The sequence below is a fragment of the Saccopteryx leptura genome, chromosome 3, assembly GCF_036850995.1.
Source record: "Saccopteryx leptura isolate mSacLep1 chromosome 3, mSacLep1_pri_phased_curated, whole genome shotgun sequence".
NCBI lineage: Eukaryota > Metazoa > Chordata > Mammalia > Chiroptera > Emballonuridae > Saccopteryx > Saccopteryx leptura.
Genome location: NC_089505.1, coordinates 42,204,381 through 42,222,035, shown reverse-complemented (window position 1 = coordinate 42,222,035; position 17,655 = coordinate 42,204,381). Strand labels below are relative to the sequence as shown.

The window sequence follows — 17,655 nt, the reverse complement described above, 5'->3', positions numbered from 1 at the left end:
GGCCATACACAACAAATCACAGCCAACAGCATATGCAATGGGCAAAACTATATATGTTTCCCTTAAGATGAAGAACAGGGCAGGAATGAATGTCCAGTTTCACCACTCTTATTCAACAAAGTACTGAAACTCCTAGCCACAGCAATCAGACAAGAAGAAATAAAAGGCATCCAAATTGGAAAGGAAGAAGTAAAGCTGTCATTATTTGCAGATGACATGATACCATATAGAGAAAAACCTAGTAAGTCCATCAAAAAACTACTAGAACTAAATTAATTCAATAAAATAACAGAATACAAAATAAATATCCAGATATAAGTTGTCTTTCTGTATATCAATAAAATCTCTGAAAAAGGGAAACTAAGAAAAATATCCCATTCACAATTGCTTCAAAAAGAATAAAATATCTAGGAATAAATTTAACCAAGATATAAAACATATATTTGGAAAACTACAAGATATCAAGAAAGAAAATAAAGAAGATATAAAAATAAGTAGAAACATATACCATGTTCATAGATAGGAAAAATAAACTTCATTAAAATTCTCATACTACCCAAAGCAATCTATAGATTCAACACAATGGCTATCACAATATTAATGGGGTATTTCATAGAACTAGAACAAATATGCCAAAAATTTATATGGAACTACAATATATCCCGAATAGACACAGCAATCTTGAGGAAAAAGAATAAAGTAGGAGGAATCATACTATCTGATATCAAACTATACTGCAAGGCCCTAGTAATAAAAAGAAACAGCATGGTACTGGCATAAGAACAGGTGTAAAAAATCAATGAAACAGAATAGAGAGCCTAGAAATAATCCCACCCCTTTATAGTCAATATTTAACAAAGGAGGCAAAAGATAGCTTATTCAATAAATAGTGTTAGAAAAATTAGACAAATAAACACAAAGAAATGAAACTATACCAACTTCCTATACCATACACAAGAATAAACTTGAAATGCATTAAAGACTTAAGTGTTAGACTCCAAACCATAAAAAATCTAGAAGAAAACATAAGCAATAAAATCTCGGACATTTCTCATAACAATATTTTTTTCCTGATACATCTGTCAGCTTGGGCAAGGGAAACAAAGAAAAAATAAGCAAATGTGACTATATCAAACTAAAATGTTTTTGCAAAGCAAAGGAAACTGTCAACAAAATGAAAAGACAATCCATTGATTTAGAGAACATATTTGCCAGTGATACATCTGAAGGGAGGTTATTATCCAAAATTTATAAAAAATGTATACAACTCAACACTCAAATAAAAATAATAATAATAAAACAATCCAATTAAAAAATGGGCAAAGGACCTGAATAGACACTTCTCCTCACACCTGCCAGAATGGTTGTCATCAATAAATCAACAAACAAGTACTGGCATGGATGTGGAGAAAAGGGAACCCTCATACACTGTAGGTGGGAATGCAGACTGGTGCCAAGTGCAGTCACTGTGAAAAACAGTTATGGAGCTTCTTAAAAAAATTAAAATGGAACAACAGCCTTTTGACCCAGTGATCCCATTTCTGGAAATATATAAAAAAATCATAAAACAGTAATTCAAAAGAATATGTACATTCCTATGTTCATTGTAGTGTTATTTAAAATAGCCAAGGTTTGGAAGCAGCCCAAGTATCCATCACTAGATGAGTGGATAAAAAAGCTACGGTACATTTACATAATGGAAGACTACTCAACCATGAAAAGGAAGGAAATCTACCCTTGCAACAGCATGTAGCAAGGATGCACCTAGAGAGCATTATGCTAAGTGAAATAAACCAGCCTGAGAAAGACAAGTACCATATGATTTCATTCTGCGTGTAATCTAATGAACAAAAAAACTAACAATTAAAAAATAAATAAATAAACTAACAAGCAAAATAGGAATAGAGTCATAGATAATAGTCAGCTGACAACTTTTGGTTGGGGGAGGGTTGAATGGCTGGTGGTGGGGATTGAGCAACAGAAAAAAAGAAGAGAAAAAACTTATGGACATGGACAACAGTGTGATGACTGCTGAGAGGGTTGTGAAGTAGAGGGGAGGTGGAAAAGGGTACGGGGGCAACAAATAGTTATGGGTGGAGACTTGAGTTGGTGAACACACAATACACTGTACAAGATGATGTGCTGTGGATATGTGAACTGAAACCTTTTCTTAGTTAGTGTTACCCCAATACATTCAATTATAAAATAATCTTTCAAGAAAACATTTTATAAAAAATAGTTGGAAGTTTAAAAATATATAGAATATGAAGGCATGAGAAATTATATGTATTTTTTAAAATAGCAAACCTACGTTTAACACAGTAACTTATATTCTAATTGACTAGGTGAGATATGGAAATATAAAAACAATATGTTTTTGTCATAACACACTAGGTTAAAAACAAAATTTCAGATCCAGACAGCTTAATTTCATATCCCAGCTCCTTCATTCTCTACCTGTACAATTTTGGGTAATTTACTTAATTCAGTGGCTTGGTTTTCTCACCTTTAAAATAAGGATGATAATAATACCTACCTCCATAGGTTGTTTTTAGGATTAGAAGGGAGTCTAGCAAATTATATGACTTAAGCACCCCATCAAAGATAGCCATTAATTCTTTTTTTTTTAATTTAGAAAATTAAATTTAACAGGGTGACATTGATCAGTAAGAGTACATAGGTTTCAGGTAAACATTTCTATAGCATTTGAACTGTTGTTTATGTTGTATATCCATTACCCCAAATCAAATCATTTTCTGTCACCTTATATTTGTCCTTCTTTACACCCTTCCCCTAATCTCCTCCCTTCAACCCCTCTCCCACATCCCTTTCCCCCTGGTAACCACTTCACTTTTATCTGTGTCCATGAGTCTCAGTTTCATATCTCACCTATATGTGAAATCATACAGTTCTTAGTTTTTGCTGATTTACTTTACCCAGTATAATGTTCTCAAGGTCTATCCATGTTGTTGTAAATGTCACCATGTCATCATTTCAAATATCTGAGTAGTATTCCATGGGAATGCAAATTAGTACAACTATTATGGAAGAAAGTATGGTGGTTCCTCAGAAAATTAAGAACAGAACTACCATATGACCCAGCAATCCCTCTAAGGGGTATTTACCCCCAAAGCTCAAAAACACTGGTACATAAAGATATATGCAGCCCCATGTTCATCGCAGCATTATTCACAGTGGCCAAGACATGGAAACAACCAAAGTGTCCCTCAGTAGAGGATTAGGTAAAGAATATGTGGTAGCCATTAATTCTTAACCACGTTCCCTTTAGCTATAAAGACACTTACTTTTAGGTAAACCTGCAGATCTTGAGTCTGAGTGTGTTGTACAATGTCTTGTTGCAGATATTTGAATATAGCTATACAAATATACACTTGATAATCAGGACCAAGAAAAACACAAGTAGCAATATAATGGCAGATTTCTCTCCAATCTAAATAATTCCAAAAACATTGAGTTATCCATTGCAGACAAATCTATAAAAAAAGAAGTCAGTTTATTAGAAAGTTTATAAAACCCTATCTGACTTTCATAATGCAAAAACTAATAACACACAAAACCAATGAAGAGCTTAGCATTTAGTCAAAATAGAAAGACATTCTGCATATAAGCCTGGCAAAGATGTTTCATCTATTTGCTTAATGCATGAGAAAAGTTTCATGGTCTGGGGTATCAGGATTTGGGGGAAACTGATAGTGTTCACACTGCTCAATAACACCAGTCTGCTCCCTACAGATCAAATGATGAGGCTATTTTAATTCAGAGATGAAAGGTTTTTTTTTTATTCTACCTATAATCACAGATGTATAATTATGGAGATGACAGATTGCTAAATGTTACATTAATGCAAATGGACTCTAGATGAATCAGAAAACAATTTAAAGCAAACAGAATTATATAACATAAAACTGAGAATGTAGAGAATAATTCAAAAATGAGACTTCAAAAAAATCATTTATCTTACTTTTTGAACAACATTTGTTCAGATTGTAAAAGAGATATGTGTCTACTGTGGGGAAACAGAAAAGTTTAAGAAAAAATAACAACCACACAGAGATTAACATTAAGTTTTTGGTACATTAATGTTATAGATGAAATTGTGTATTCCTGCACAAAGTATGTCAAAGTCTTAACCTCAGTACTTGCGAATGTGACATTATTTGGAAACAGAGTCTTTACAGAAGTAACCAAGATAAAATGAGGTCATTAGGATGAACCCTATTCCAATATGACTGGCATCCATAGATACATATAAAGGGGAAATTTGGACAAAGACTCACACATAGAGGGGAGATGTAAGAAAGTCACACATAGAAAATGTCACACATGAAGACAGATGACTGATGCACCTGCAAGCCAAGAGACACCTGTGGCTACGAGAAGCTAGGAAAGAAGCATCAAAGAGTAGTCCTTCGCCTGATATGGTCAGAGGAAACAGCCTTGCCAACACTTTGATTTTGTGTGCTGGTCTCCAAAATTGTGAGACAATAAGTCTGTTGTTTTAAGCATCCTAGTTTATGATACTTTGGTACTGCAGTCTTGGGAAATTAAGACAATTAATTACTTTCCAATATTTTAGTTTTCATTCATGGTCAACAGATTACCACTGAGGAAAGATTTCCTTTATTAAGCCTATCTTCTCCTATAATTTTATGTCTAAGTGGGGGTGGGGGAGTGGAAAAAGAAAATGGGAACAGATACAGTGGCTTATATCATTTTATCATAGCTATAAAAGATACAAAGTCACAAATTTTCTTTTGTTCTTTCATTTGGTCCTTTAAAAAATATATTCTTGAATAGTTTCTAAATTTTGTTTTTATAGCCTGATTCAACTTTTAAGGATGCTGATACCACTTTTAACTGTCTTTAACATGGTATATTAGTTTACCAAGGCTGTACCAGAGACAGGGTGAGTCAACCACAGAAATTAATGTCACACAATTCTGGCGAAGTCAAGGTGTTGGCAGGGTGAGTTTCTTCTGAGGCCAATCCCTTTGGCTTGTAGTTGCCAGCCTTTGCTTATATTTTTACATGGTCTTATCTCTGTACTCGCCTGTGTCCAAATTTGTTATGACCTCATTTTAATGTAATTATCACCTTTAAAGACCTTATCTCTATATAGTCACATGATAAAGTACTGGGGGTTAGAATGTTGACATATGCATTTGGGGAGGTAACACAAGTCAGCCCATAACAGCTGATATCATGGAGTTTCCTTTCCAATATATAATTACTCGCATTGGCCATTAACCTTTAAATCTCAGTCATTATATACATATCTTTTGATCTCATCTTCTGGTCATATTTCCTATGTTGTTATTGATAATGTCAACTATATCTCACCAAATATTTTCTTCTTTTTTTATTGTAATTCTGCTCTCAGTTATAAGATTTTCCTTTCTATTATGCTCCAAGTATTTTAATAAATCTTATGAGTTGACAGTACTGAATTAAATGTAGTTTTTTGTTTGTTTGTTTTTATTATTATTTTTTATTTATTTATTCATTTTTAGAAAGGACAGAGACAGAGAGGAAGAGAGAGGAGAGAGAGACAGAGAGAGAGAAGGGGGGAGGAGCTGGAAGCATCAACTCCCATATGTGCCTTGACCAGGCAAGCCCAGGGTTTCGAGCCGGCAACCTCAGCATCTCCAGGTCGATGCTTTATCCACTGCGCCACCACAGGTCAGGCGACAGTACTGAATTAGAATATGGTATGTCTATAAATGTCTAATATTTGTCAACAGGCAGGATATAATTAATTTCCTTTGGTCCCATATTTAGTGTTCACTTGACATTGATAGGATTCTTCTCCAAGACCTCAACTGGGAAGGTAAGTTGGTATTGAAGAGTTCACTACCAAACTTCCATTGCCCCCCAAATATTGACATATTGTGGCTCTACTGGACTGGGAGGAAAAATACGTCCTGCTCCCATTTGATTAGATAGATTGAAGCATTCAATGGTTCTTTGACTAGAAGCAATACTTTTAATTCTTTTAAATCAGTGCAGGGTTCTCTGTGCCTCTGTTCTTTGCTACAGCTATTAATGCCAATCAACTGAATTAATGAAAATGAGAATCTCTGGATGAATGAAGGAGAAACAACTGAGGAGTAGAAATTAATATGGATAATCTCAGCAGCCAGAAAGAGTAGTTTCCATTCAGTTGTAGGTTTCAAGGATGACTAGAAAGTAGATACAGATGAAAGAGGTCACAGATACTGCCCATCTTTATTCTAGTCGGCCTTCCTCTTCTACAGGTTGAATAGTATGAAACTGCTGATCACTGACTCATTTGAACCTCTAAACCTACCAACTTTATGTGTTCCAACAAATATATCTGAAGTTAAGATGTATGTAGATAGGTAATTATCCATCTACTTTTATCTGAATTGGTTAAAAGGAAGTCACCCCAGAATCTGCACTTAGTTCTTTATTATATAGTTTCTAATGCTGTTGCAATTTTCTGGCATTTGCATACATTCAAGCATTGTTTTCTATACATTGTTTATTTCTCTTCCATTTAATGAAGAAATAATATCTGTCTTTTCTACACATGGGGAAATTGAGAAGAAAATGAGAGAAAACTGAAGGCACTTTGAAAATATATGTGTTATAAATGTTATTCTATAACAAAGGTACAGATGTCTAATATTCATTTATATTTATTTATACCTAATATACAAGATTATTATTTTTAAGTAAACAAAAGACATTTGGTCCCTATTCTGATGGACCTTACACTTGAAGGGGAGAGATATATTTTCTAAAAATATGACCTTCTTGTCTTGGTAGAAATTATATATGCTATTGTTAAATGTACAAGATACTTTAGAATTATTACATTATAATAAAAGTCAAAAACACTATTTCCCTGATAGAATGATAAACTATGAGTCATATTTTTTAATCCTTGAACAAATAACTTCTCTATCTTTAGAAAATGCAAGGGTCTGTGAACAGCTGACAGTCTGAGATTCTAAAAGGACAAAGGAAGTTATGTGTCCAAAAAGACATAAAATTTTTCCTTTAACATTTTTATATAATATATATATATATAAATGAAAATTGTAGAGGAACCAGATCTAACACAACTTCAAAATTTTGATTAGTTGATATGTTCCAAGTCCATTTTCCTCTATAGGTTCCCCCTCTTTAATATTTTTAAGATAAAATACACTTTAAGTTGCTATAAGTTTTGTCTGGAATTAATTTAAGACACATTGAAAATCTCAGTTATCATTTCCATCAGCATAACTTTTCATTTCATTAAGCACACAAAAATAATCTCATAGTAATAATAATATCAACACTACCACAAGCAATATGATTACTCAAAACATAGAATTTTTGCTGTTCTCTGTCTTTTGATGACATATCACTAGATCTGTACAGTCAAATGAAGGAGTTTCAAAGTGCTTCTCATGAGCTTATATCATCAGGTGGTACTATTAGGTTTATTTGATTCAGTCTGATTTCGTATTCTTAAGGACAAAACTTATTTATTTAGTGGGTTATTTATAGGTATATATTTATATTATTATATAAAATATTGAAACAATTTGAAAGAAAAAATAACAAAGCAAGGTACATTCCCTGGCTCTTCAGCTCATCCTTCCCTATCATAAAAACAATCATTTAAAAAATATGGTAAACTCATTCATGTTTTTAATATAAGCACATTTGGTGTGTGTGTGTGTGTGTGTGTGTGTGTGTGTGTGTGTGTGTGTGTGTATTTGTATCTCTACCTTTTCTTATATAAGTGGTAACATACTCAATACCCTTTTCTCACTTAACCAAAAGATCCTATGTATCATTCTACAGCAACATACAAAGTTATTTTTCACTCATTTTTATAATTTCATAGTACCCCTCTGTGGACAAACCATTATTTATTCAACCAAATCCCTATTCACAGACATCTGCATTGTTTCTAGTTATTTGCTACTATATATAATGTTATAAAAATATATCTGTATGCATGCATTTTCTAAATTTTTAGTGTGTCTCTGGAGTAGACTTCTATAAATGACGTTGCTGAGTTAATGAATAAATGCACATGTGATTTTTCCAAATTTCCTCTTCCAAGTCTTAAAAATGTACTGCATTAAAGAAAACCAAGCAGTTGAATCCTCATATTCATTAAAAAATATTAGTAGTAGTTTATGAAACCGTTTACAAAGTGAAACTAATTATGCTTGTAAACTAATATTCTTATAAACTAATATTCTTTAGAGCTAATTACACTTTAAAACATTTAAATGGCTTTTAGGTTCATAAGAAAAAAACTAATTTGTACAATATGCATCAAAATAAACCATAGCCTCCCTAGGAAAATTTTCCCTTCAACTATACCTAAGCTTATGCCAAAGGACATTAAGATGTAACCTTGAGATAAACATAATTATTTTATCTGAGGTAAATTATTCTCTTATGTATGTAAATTTAACAGTCTTCAAAGAATTCCATAAGAATTAAATAAAAATAAGTTTAGTTAAAAGAATTACTTATAAATACCTGATTAAACCAAAGTAGGTATGATTTAAATGATCGAGTTTATGATCCAAAGACACTATTTTAACAACTATACACACCTTGTTTTATTTTTTCTCAGGATAGAAAGAATATTATTAGCAAAGTAGGAAATAAATCTGGTTCCAAAAACAAATAGGTGGTTTTAATTCCTCATTATCAGGATACCCTAAGTAAGTTAATTAACTTTACTGATCCTGCATTTCTTCATCTGTAACATGAAGAGTTACAATTTTAATAGAAATAAGGTCTGAAAATATACTTCTTATACTGCAAAGAGCTGCTATAAATAAAAGATAGTGTTTCTGTTGCACTTCTAGGCATGACAATGTGTCAGACACTCAAATGTGCTGAATCTAAGTCAGGCACTCACATTTTTAAGAAATTTCAAAAGGTAAGAGAGGTAAAGGATACAAATTACTATTCCATAAAGCAAGGCATATATTTCTACTAGAGAGGAGGTATAGAAGCAGTATACAAACTCAAAGCAAAGCAGAATCATATATCTGTAGGTGATCCAGAGGTTTCTTTTTGGACATACCTTCAAGGATATGTACCTGACAAGTAAAGATGGAACATGGGGGAGTAAGAAGGTATCATCTCAAATAGCAACACTAGCCACATGAGGAGAGGTCAAGCCTGGGACACATTTAAGTATGATTCTAAGTTAGGGGCATTCCCAGTGTAAACATTCTATTTTGTATTTGCATAAATTTGCATTTTAAAAATGCACTGTCACAGAATATGAAACAGTAAAATAGTTTTCTATACAGTAATTCTACCTTTACAATAGTGGTGGTGATAGAGACCCAGAAAAAGAAAAACCAGGTTTTTCTCTAGTATAATCAGAAGATTATCCATGTTAGCCTGCTTGCTGACACAGTACAGTACAATAATCAATGATATGTCAAATTATGTCCCAAAGGAATTGCAAAAGATAAATCATGAAAGATATGTGATACTTCTTAATCCAGGAAAGATGATAAAATTCAGTAAAAAAAATTTTTAAAGGTAAAATTTGTCAAAAAGTTAAGCTGAATATGTGATTTTCTGTTTATTTAAAAAGAACATATATTTAAATTTCAAGTTCCTTTCCAATCTGTTACTTTTAAAAGAAACTCTAATCCATAAATATATATTTCTAACTATATTTAATTTTTTCTATTCTAATTGATCTTATTATTTTTAGAGAGGTACATATTTTATTTAGCAACCTACCCCACAAATCCCTCATTAATCAACCAATCTTAATCCCTTAGTGTCTATAAATTAACAACTTCAAAAAGAACTGCTTCTAATTAGGTCAAAATGAATAAGTTTTGAAATACTAAATTTGTATCCAAATAATTACTTAACCACATATACCCATTCAGTTATTTAAAAACAGTTTTCATATTCTATAATTAGCAATAAAATGGCAAATACTATCAACAAATCAATGATATATATTTTAGATTTAAAATTATTAGCTCAGAAAAGGAGCCAATAAAAAGGTATTTCCACTTTAGGTAATTTAAGAAACTTAATATTACTGCTGAGATATAATGCAGTGGTTTTTATTAGATATATCTGCTTGCTACATGTAAGCAGTTTCAAATTGATAAAAAGATGTCAATTGATAAAGAGATGCCAAAATGATAGGTACTGGCCTGACCTGTGGTGGTGCAGTGGATGAAGTGTCGACCTGGAATGCTGAGGTCGTCGATTCAAAACCCTGCACTTGTCTGGTTAAAGCACATATGGGAGTTGATGCTTCCTGCCCCTCCCCACTTTCTCTCTCTTTCTATCTCACACTCTCTCTCCTCTCTAAAATGAATAAAAGAAAAAAGTTTAAAAAAAAATGATAGGTACCAAATTCATACAGTGGGGCCTGAGGTATTGCAAATGTTTCCCATGGACTTTGGTAGTTTATTTTTAAATTTAAAAATCTATGTTAGGAACTAGTAAATGACTGGAAGTATCAGATAATGCATTTTCTATTAATCAAGACTAGAATGGCTAAAAGGAACTCTCAGGAACTTATTGCTCATTGCATGGATTTTTAGAAGATTAAAAGAATAGATTATTGAGTTTATAGTAAATATCTAAGTAAGTACTTCTAACCAGAATTAAACATTTTGTGATTCAAAGTTCTCGGAAGTGTTTCAGGAACATATACAGTAAGAGCTATAATTGGCTAAGAGTATTTCTTTCCACTATATACAATTCCTTGCTATCGTTAGATTTTTATTCAACTCAGGAAATTTAAAACTCAGCAGATGGAGTAACTTGATGTAAGTCAATTTAATAAATGCCATAAGGGCTCTTCAAAATACGTATAAAAGCACATGTCATATTAGGAAGAACTATTGTCTAATTAAGAGGAAAAGGTTTCCAGTAAGACAAATCCAAGGGAATGAAAGATAATTTACTATTAAGAAATCTATCAGATACGTCACATAAACAAGTAATATAAGCTCCAAGATCAAGATAATCTTAAATATAAAACATCAGTGGCTACTGTCAATGTGACCACACGCACAATTACAGACCCTAGAAAAATGACTACAACTTCTCAGACCTCAATAGCAGAAACACAGCTCCAGGCTTTCTTGTTAGATAAGACATAGTATCTCACATACCAGATACTCAGTGTTGCTAAGAATTATTGCCCTCAGTTACTTAATCCTTAAATTAGCCTGCTAAAGTAGACATTACCTTCGAAAACCTACATTATAAACTACAGAATGTATATACCTTTGAATAGCTAAACTTGAACTCGAATTCTGTGAGTGCCAGATATCTACTTTAAAGTAAAGCTACCTATTATAATAGATGCAAAGGAGAAGCCAGTTTAGGAATTTAAACACAAAGGTATAAATATTTACCAAAATGATTTTATTAATTTAAATGTATTTCCTATATCTGATAAGAAAGTAATATTCTTTAAAGACACTAAAGTCTGAGAATTGAAGAAATACTATTATGCCCTGAAGGATTACCTGTGACGGTGCAACACCAGACATGTGGAAAGCTGAAAACACAAGTGGCACCTCCACCTTCAGGAGCATTTCAATATAGTGAGTGCTGCAAAAATATACTGGATGGATGCCGGATTCCACAGTGTCAGTAGCTAGGTACTGCTGCATAAAGAAGAGAAACTGAAATCAATGAATATGCAGCTAATTTAAAATAATCAAACATCTAAATTTTTTGCTTTGAATTGCTACTTCAAAATTAATGTTGTGGCATAACAAGTTATGCAAATATTATAGATATGTAAATTTAAAAGTCAGAATTTTAAAGACTGGAAAGCATAAATCTCAATAAAGGTAAAATGCTCTATCTTCCAAGACACAGGCATGAAGCTGACACTTTAAATCTGGACCACTTCAGTCCCCTGTGGAATGATGGGGATGACTGTTGCAGAAAAGAATAAATGTATGAGTGAATACAGGAGTGATAAATGCTTTACTTTCTAATACTAATGGTATTTCCATATACTTTCTATTCTTGGTTTTCACCAATAATTCCATAATGTTAAAAAGTTTTAGTTTGTCACCTCTTAGAATATTTGCCTAATTCCCTTTTTCTAAGTTAACGTAAACCCAAATATAAATTTGTAACTTGTGTTACTAATAACTAATATCATATATTCCATAAAAAATCAACTCTAAAACTGGGGAAAAAATACATAATACATTCATTCACATCAAAATTTTCAGGCCAACTATTACATATCTATCTATATATATATATAACTATATATGTATATATATAATTTATATTTATTTTTGTTATATTTATTTGTATGTCCATATACTACATACATGTGGATATATAAACACAAGTATTTATAAACTTATTTTTCAGCAATTTCTTTATAAAGTTTTTTTAAATTTAGCTTTTAGATACAATCTATTATCGTGAATATTCTATACTGTTTTAATGAGTGTTATAAGTCCAACATTTAACCACAATAACTTCTTTTAAGAACAATACAAAAAAAACAAAAACAAAAACAAAATACACTTAAAGATATAAATTTATTTCAAGAAAAAATTAGACTAGCAATTATATCTTAAACTTATAATAAAAATTGATACTCAAATTATACCTAAAGAATACATAATTAAGTTTCAGAAGAGTATTTTCTGTTTCTGCCTTTACTGAGCAATTCTTATTTTTAAACCTTAATAAAAGAAAGTAATTACTTTTAAATTAAAACTAATCAAATTCACATAAAACAATTACATAAGAGTTAAGATACAGAGGATTTCTTTCCAACTTTATGACTAAGTTGCTTTTAAAAATTTAGGTCTGAGTTATATACTAAAGTTTCTGAAATTAGGAAGTTAATTTATTAGCAAATTTTTTTGTTTTATCATTTATCATAAATAATTTATCATTTCACATGTAGAAATACATATTTGTAGAAAAATATATGTTATAGGAAAATATATTTTATGACATGTTCTCAGCAAGATACCTCACAGTACACACAGACATTAATTCTCTATATTGATGACAAAATACATAGCATATGAAATGAACATCTTGTAGTAAGTTGCAGATAAATGTCTAGTACCAAAAATAATCCTAATGAGTAAATAAAAATAATAATATAAACTGCATGAGAATTAGTATCCTTTATCTTCTTTTGTGAAATACACAATGTGTTTCACTAATAAAAACTTATAGAATAAAATTAATGAATCTAACAAACATACATAAAAGCAAGAGTCAATTTATACATACAAAATATTTTAATTTCCAATACAAACTCGGGTAATGTTTTTCTAAACATATGTATAATAGTAGTGTAAGAATTGTATATAGAATATATAAGAAATAATTCTTATACAGTATCTGTCTACACTGATTGAAAACAATGTATTTAGAGTTGGTCTATTAAGAGATGGTGGCCAGTAGACTAATTACAGTCTCAAAGAAAACAAGCCATTATTATGTAATAGATTGCCAAAGATAAGGCAAGAATTCACCTACTGTTAACAGATTATACTCTGTTGGAAGAAATTAAGCCATACTTTTGGTAACCAAAACAAGCTCCTAGCACCAAACCTTGCACAGAGTAGCTACTCAACAAATTACTGACTGAATAACAAGAAAAGATGCTGCCTGACCAGGCGGTGGCACAGTGGATAGAACGTCGAACTGGGACGCAGAGGACCCGGGTTTGAGACCCCAAGGTCGCCAGCTTGAGCGCGGGCTTATATGGTTTGAGCAAAGCTCACCAGCTTGGACCAAGGTCGCTGGCTTGAGCGAGGGGTTACTCGGTCTGCTGAAGGCCCGCGGTCAAGGCACATATGAGAAAGCAATCAATGAACAACTAAAATGTCGCAACGAAAAACTAATGATTGATGCTTTTCATCTCTTTCTGTTCTTGTCTGTCTGTCCCTATCTATCCCTCTCTCTGACTTTCTCTCTGTCTCTGTAAAAAAACAAACAAACAGGCCCTGGCCAGTTGGCTCAGTGGTAGAGCATTGGCCTGGCGTGCAGGAGTCCTGGGTTCGATTCCCAGCCAGGGCACAAAGGAGAAGCACCCATCTGCTTCTCCACCCCTCCCCCTCTCCTTCCTCTCTGTCTCTCTCTTCCCCTCCCGCAGTTGAGGCTCCATTGGAGCAGAGTTGGCCTGGGTGCTGAGGATGGCTCTGAGGCCTCTGCCTCAGGTGCTAGAATGGCTCTGGTTGCAACAGAGCAACACCCCAGATGGGCAGAGCATCACCCCCTGATGGGCATGCTGGGTGGATCCTGGTCGGGCACATGTGGGAGTCTGTCTGACTGCCTCCCTGTTTCCAACTTTGAAAAAATACAACCCCCCCCCCCCGAAAAAAAGAAACCCGGGGCTTGCCTGATCAAGGCACATACAAGAAGCAATTACTATGAGTCAATGCTTCCTGCTTCTCCTCTCTTTAATCCCAGTAAGTTCACTTAAAATAATTTTATTAATTGGTCTATTAATTGTCATTTCATAATTCTAATTTATAGTAAATTGTGTTCATAAAGTCAGATTAATGATAGCTGAGCCACATTAATACAACACAGAATATTCTGAATAATTAAAATATACAGTTATTATATTTTAGTGTTTTAATGTATTTTGCTTAGTTACAATGCTCCAAAAGGATGGTAACTCTTATTAAAGGTAACTCTAAATAAAATCTAGAATATTGGATTAGGTGGAATACATATGAGATAACAACAACATTTACTATATATTATCTAAACAACATATAAACTGATACATAAACTATGCTAAAATCCTGGAACAGATTATCAGTAAAATCTTTTGGCTTGAAATATACTAGAAAGTGGCATAATAGGAAACAAGGACTTTGTAAAATAATGAACACTCAGAATATTTTACTTGAGTGATTAAAAATAAAAGCTATGTGCTTTAAAAAACAAGAAACATAGTAAGCAGGTTCTTGATTTCTTTCTTCCACTAGAAATGACTGATGAGTCATTTTATTCCTGACACTAAGAAAAATCTAGTTCTATATGGCTATGAAAATTAACCAGAAAGAACCTATTTGAAAGACAAAGGCTCCAAACCAATTAATCAGATTCAGTCCAGTCCCAGCCAGCCCAGTGCTCCACTCTGGTGTTCTGTGGGCAGAGGACTAGAAATGCCTTATCAGCAACGATGCAGTGAATCTGCACAGCCTGTGCAGCATCATGCACAAGCAGGAAGAAAAAACGTTGAAAATATTTTTTTAAGTGTGATTCAGTAATGTTAAAACATAAATTTTTCTCCTCTCAGGAAAAATAAAACACATGAGAAAATGGAATCTTCAAATATAAATACAATTTAAAGTCACATGTAAGAAGCAGAAGGGGTTTTGAAGCTAGTACTTTTTCCTGCAAGTGACTGGTCACATGACTTACTATTGCAAATGACCTGCAGGTGGGTTACAAGTGTGCCATAACATGCCAATGGTGGCAAAATTTGCATCTAAATGCATAAGTGACAACAGCAACACAACTTTGGAAGCTGGAAGGAGAAAGACTTCGCAGGCCTAAAAGAGCAGAATCCTAAATTAACATTAAAGAAAGCTGAGAACCAACCAAGTTTACTCTGAAGAATACTTAAAAGCCTCAAAAATTGATGGCCAAGAACTTCTGGAAGTGGGAAAAATGAAGAAGGGGCTAAAATGAGAAGGACAGAATGAGCCTTTGAGCCTGAGACCTCTCTTGTTACCTGGGCAGAAATCTAAAATTTCATTTTCCGGAGTGGGTCAAACAAAGGGTCTGGCTGAAGGAACACTAAGACTTTGTTAAGGACAGTGGAGCCATACCAAAAGCAGAAGAACTGCACAAAAAATAGTTTTTTTTAATCTAAGTAAGTATTTAAATTCTATTAGAATTTTGAACTTTTTCTAGTGTTGGACAATTATTATTTTGTGAAGAGTAAGAGAGAACTGTGTGTATGTACATATAAATATATGTATGTGTGTATATAACCATCCCATGACCTTTTCTGTTGTACAACACTAGTTCATTTGAGTATTTCTTTAGCCTGATTTTTTATCAATGCAGTTTTGTTTGTTTATGAATATAAAATACTTCAGCTTTTAATCTCAACTTAATTTGTTTTCATTTTTCATGTTTTACTAACAGAGAAGGCATATATAATTGTTACTATTGTTATAATCACTATTAAGGATTAAATATTCCTATAGAAAAACTAATTTCTTGATGTTCTGGTATCTTAATCTCTCATTTTATTAACAGCTTTGGTGTTAACAATTAGCCAAACTGATTTTTGATGAATTTCCATAATAATTTTTGAGAACTTCAAATTAATATTTCATTTCCTATACTGATTATCATAGGCTAAGTTTTTAAACCTTTTTTCCCCTAATTATTTCTTTTAAAAATTGTTTTTTATTTATTTCTTTTAGAAAGTGAAAGAGAGAAAGAGAGAAATCAATTTGTTATTCCACCTATTTATTGGAACATTTGTTGCTTCTTGTATGTGCACTGACTGGGGAGTGTTCCTGCAACCTTGGTGTATCAGGACGACATTATAACCAACTGAACTACTCAGCCAGGGCCTTACACTTTTTTTGACGCAATTTGTTTACAACAGTCTTAAGAATGCAGAGGACTGAACATATTTTAAATACATTTTCTAAGGTAACATAAGCTTACTGTCCATTACATACTTCTAGTTAAATATTAATTCACACATTCAACACATTAGTTAATATGGGCCATAGTATGGGACACATTAGTAAATAGAACTGAAAGCCCTGCCTTTGTAGAACTTAATTTGTGTATTTATTATTAATATATTGAATTCATTATAAAGATATAAATTAAGCAACCTATTAGGAATTGATGTAGAATAGATTATAGAACAAAAGGACACAGTAGAACAGGATAATGAGGTTGGGGAATATGAGACTGGTGTAACAGGTTGAAGCTTTTTTGAGGTTGATTACTATAATGTGAGATGGAGCTAAAGAAGGTGGACCGTTAGTGCTCTTAACAGCTGAAGCTAAGGTGTCTCACTACACTGCAGATTTGCTTATTTTTATCAACCTGCATAAAACTGTCAGTACAATGTTTGAAACCAATGGATCAATCAAAATAGAAAACAAACCATTTTTTAAATAATACTAAGACCTACCAAATGCATTAACAAATAAAGTGGCACAGAGAAAACACCAATCCAAAAGATTTTTAAATTGAAAAAATTTATACTGTGGAGCAGTGAGTGTACAGCCATTAGTAACTATACTTAGCTAACAGTTCTAGATAGAATCCCTGAAGAAGAATCTTAGCAGAATGTTACTGTTTTATAAAGAAGCACTAAGACAAACTACTGGTAATGAAATATCCAATTTGGTATGTTTGTACTTATATGTGGAATCCAATGAACAAAATTAACTGACTAACAAATAGAAATAGAAGCATGGATACATGGAACAGACTGACAGCTGTCAGATGGGAGTGAGGTTGGAGGACTAATGAAAGAAGGTGAAGGGGTCAAGCAAAAAAAAAAAAAAAAAAAAAAAAAAATATATATATATATATATATATATATATATATATATATATATGGCACATAGACAGAGTCAACAGTGTTGATGACAGTCAGAG

General features: G+C 32.6%; 1 protein-coding gene across 4 annotated transcripts in view; it reads right to left on the bottom strand.

Moving 5' to 3' along the window:
• TBC1D32 (TBC1 domain family member 32) overlaps positions 1-17,655 on the bottom strand; it is a 233,294-nt gene that overhangs the window by 28,950 nt on the left and 186,689 nt on the right. For 3 of the 4 annotated variants that reach the window (XM_066373353.1, XM_066373355.1, XM_066373354.1), the window contains 2 exons: positions 11,529-11,669; positions 3,306-3,494 (listed from right to left, as the gene is read on the bottom strand). In XM_066373353.1, coding sequence (XP_066229450.1) covers positions 3,306-3,494; positions 11,529-11,669 — 330 coding nt within the window. The remainder of the gene's footprint in view (positions 1-3,305; positions 3,495-11,528; positions 11,670-17,655) is intronic. The other variant, XM_066373356.1, reaches the window with a different exon arrangement.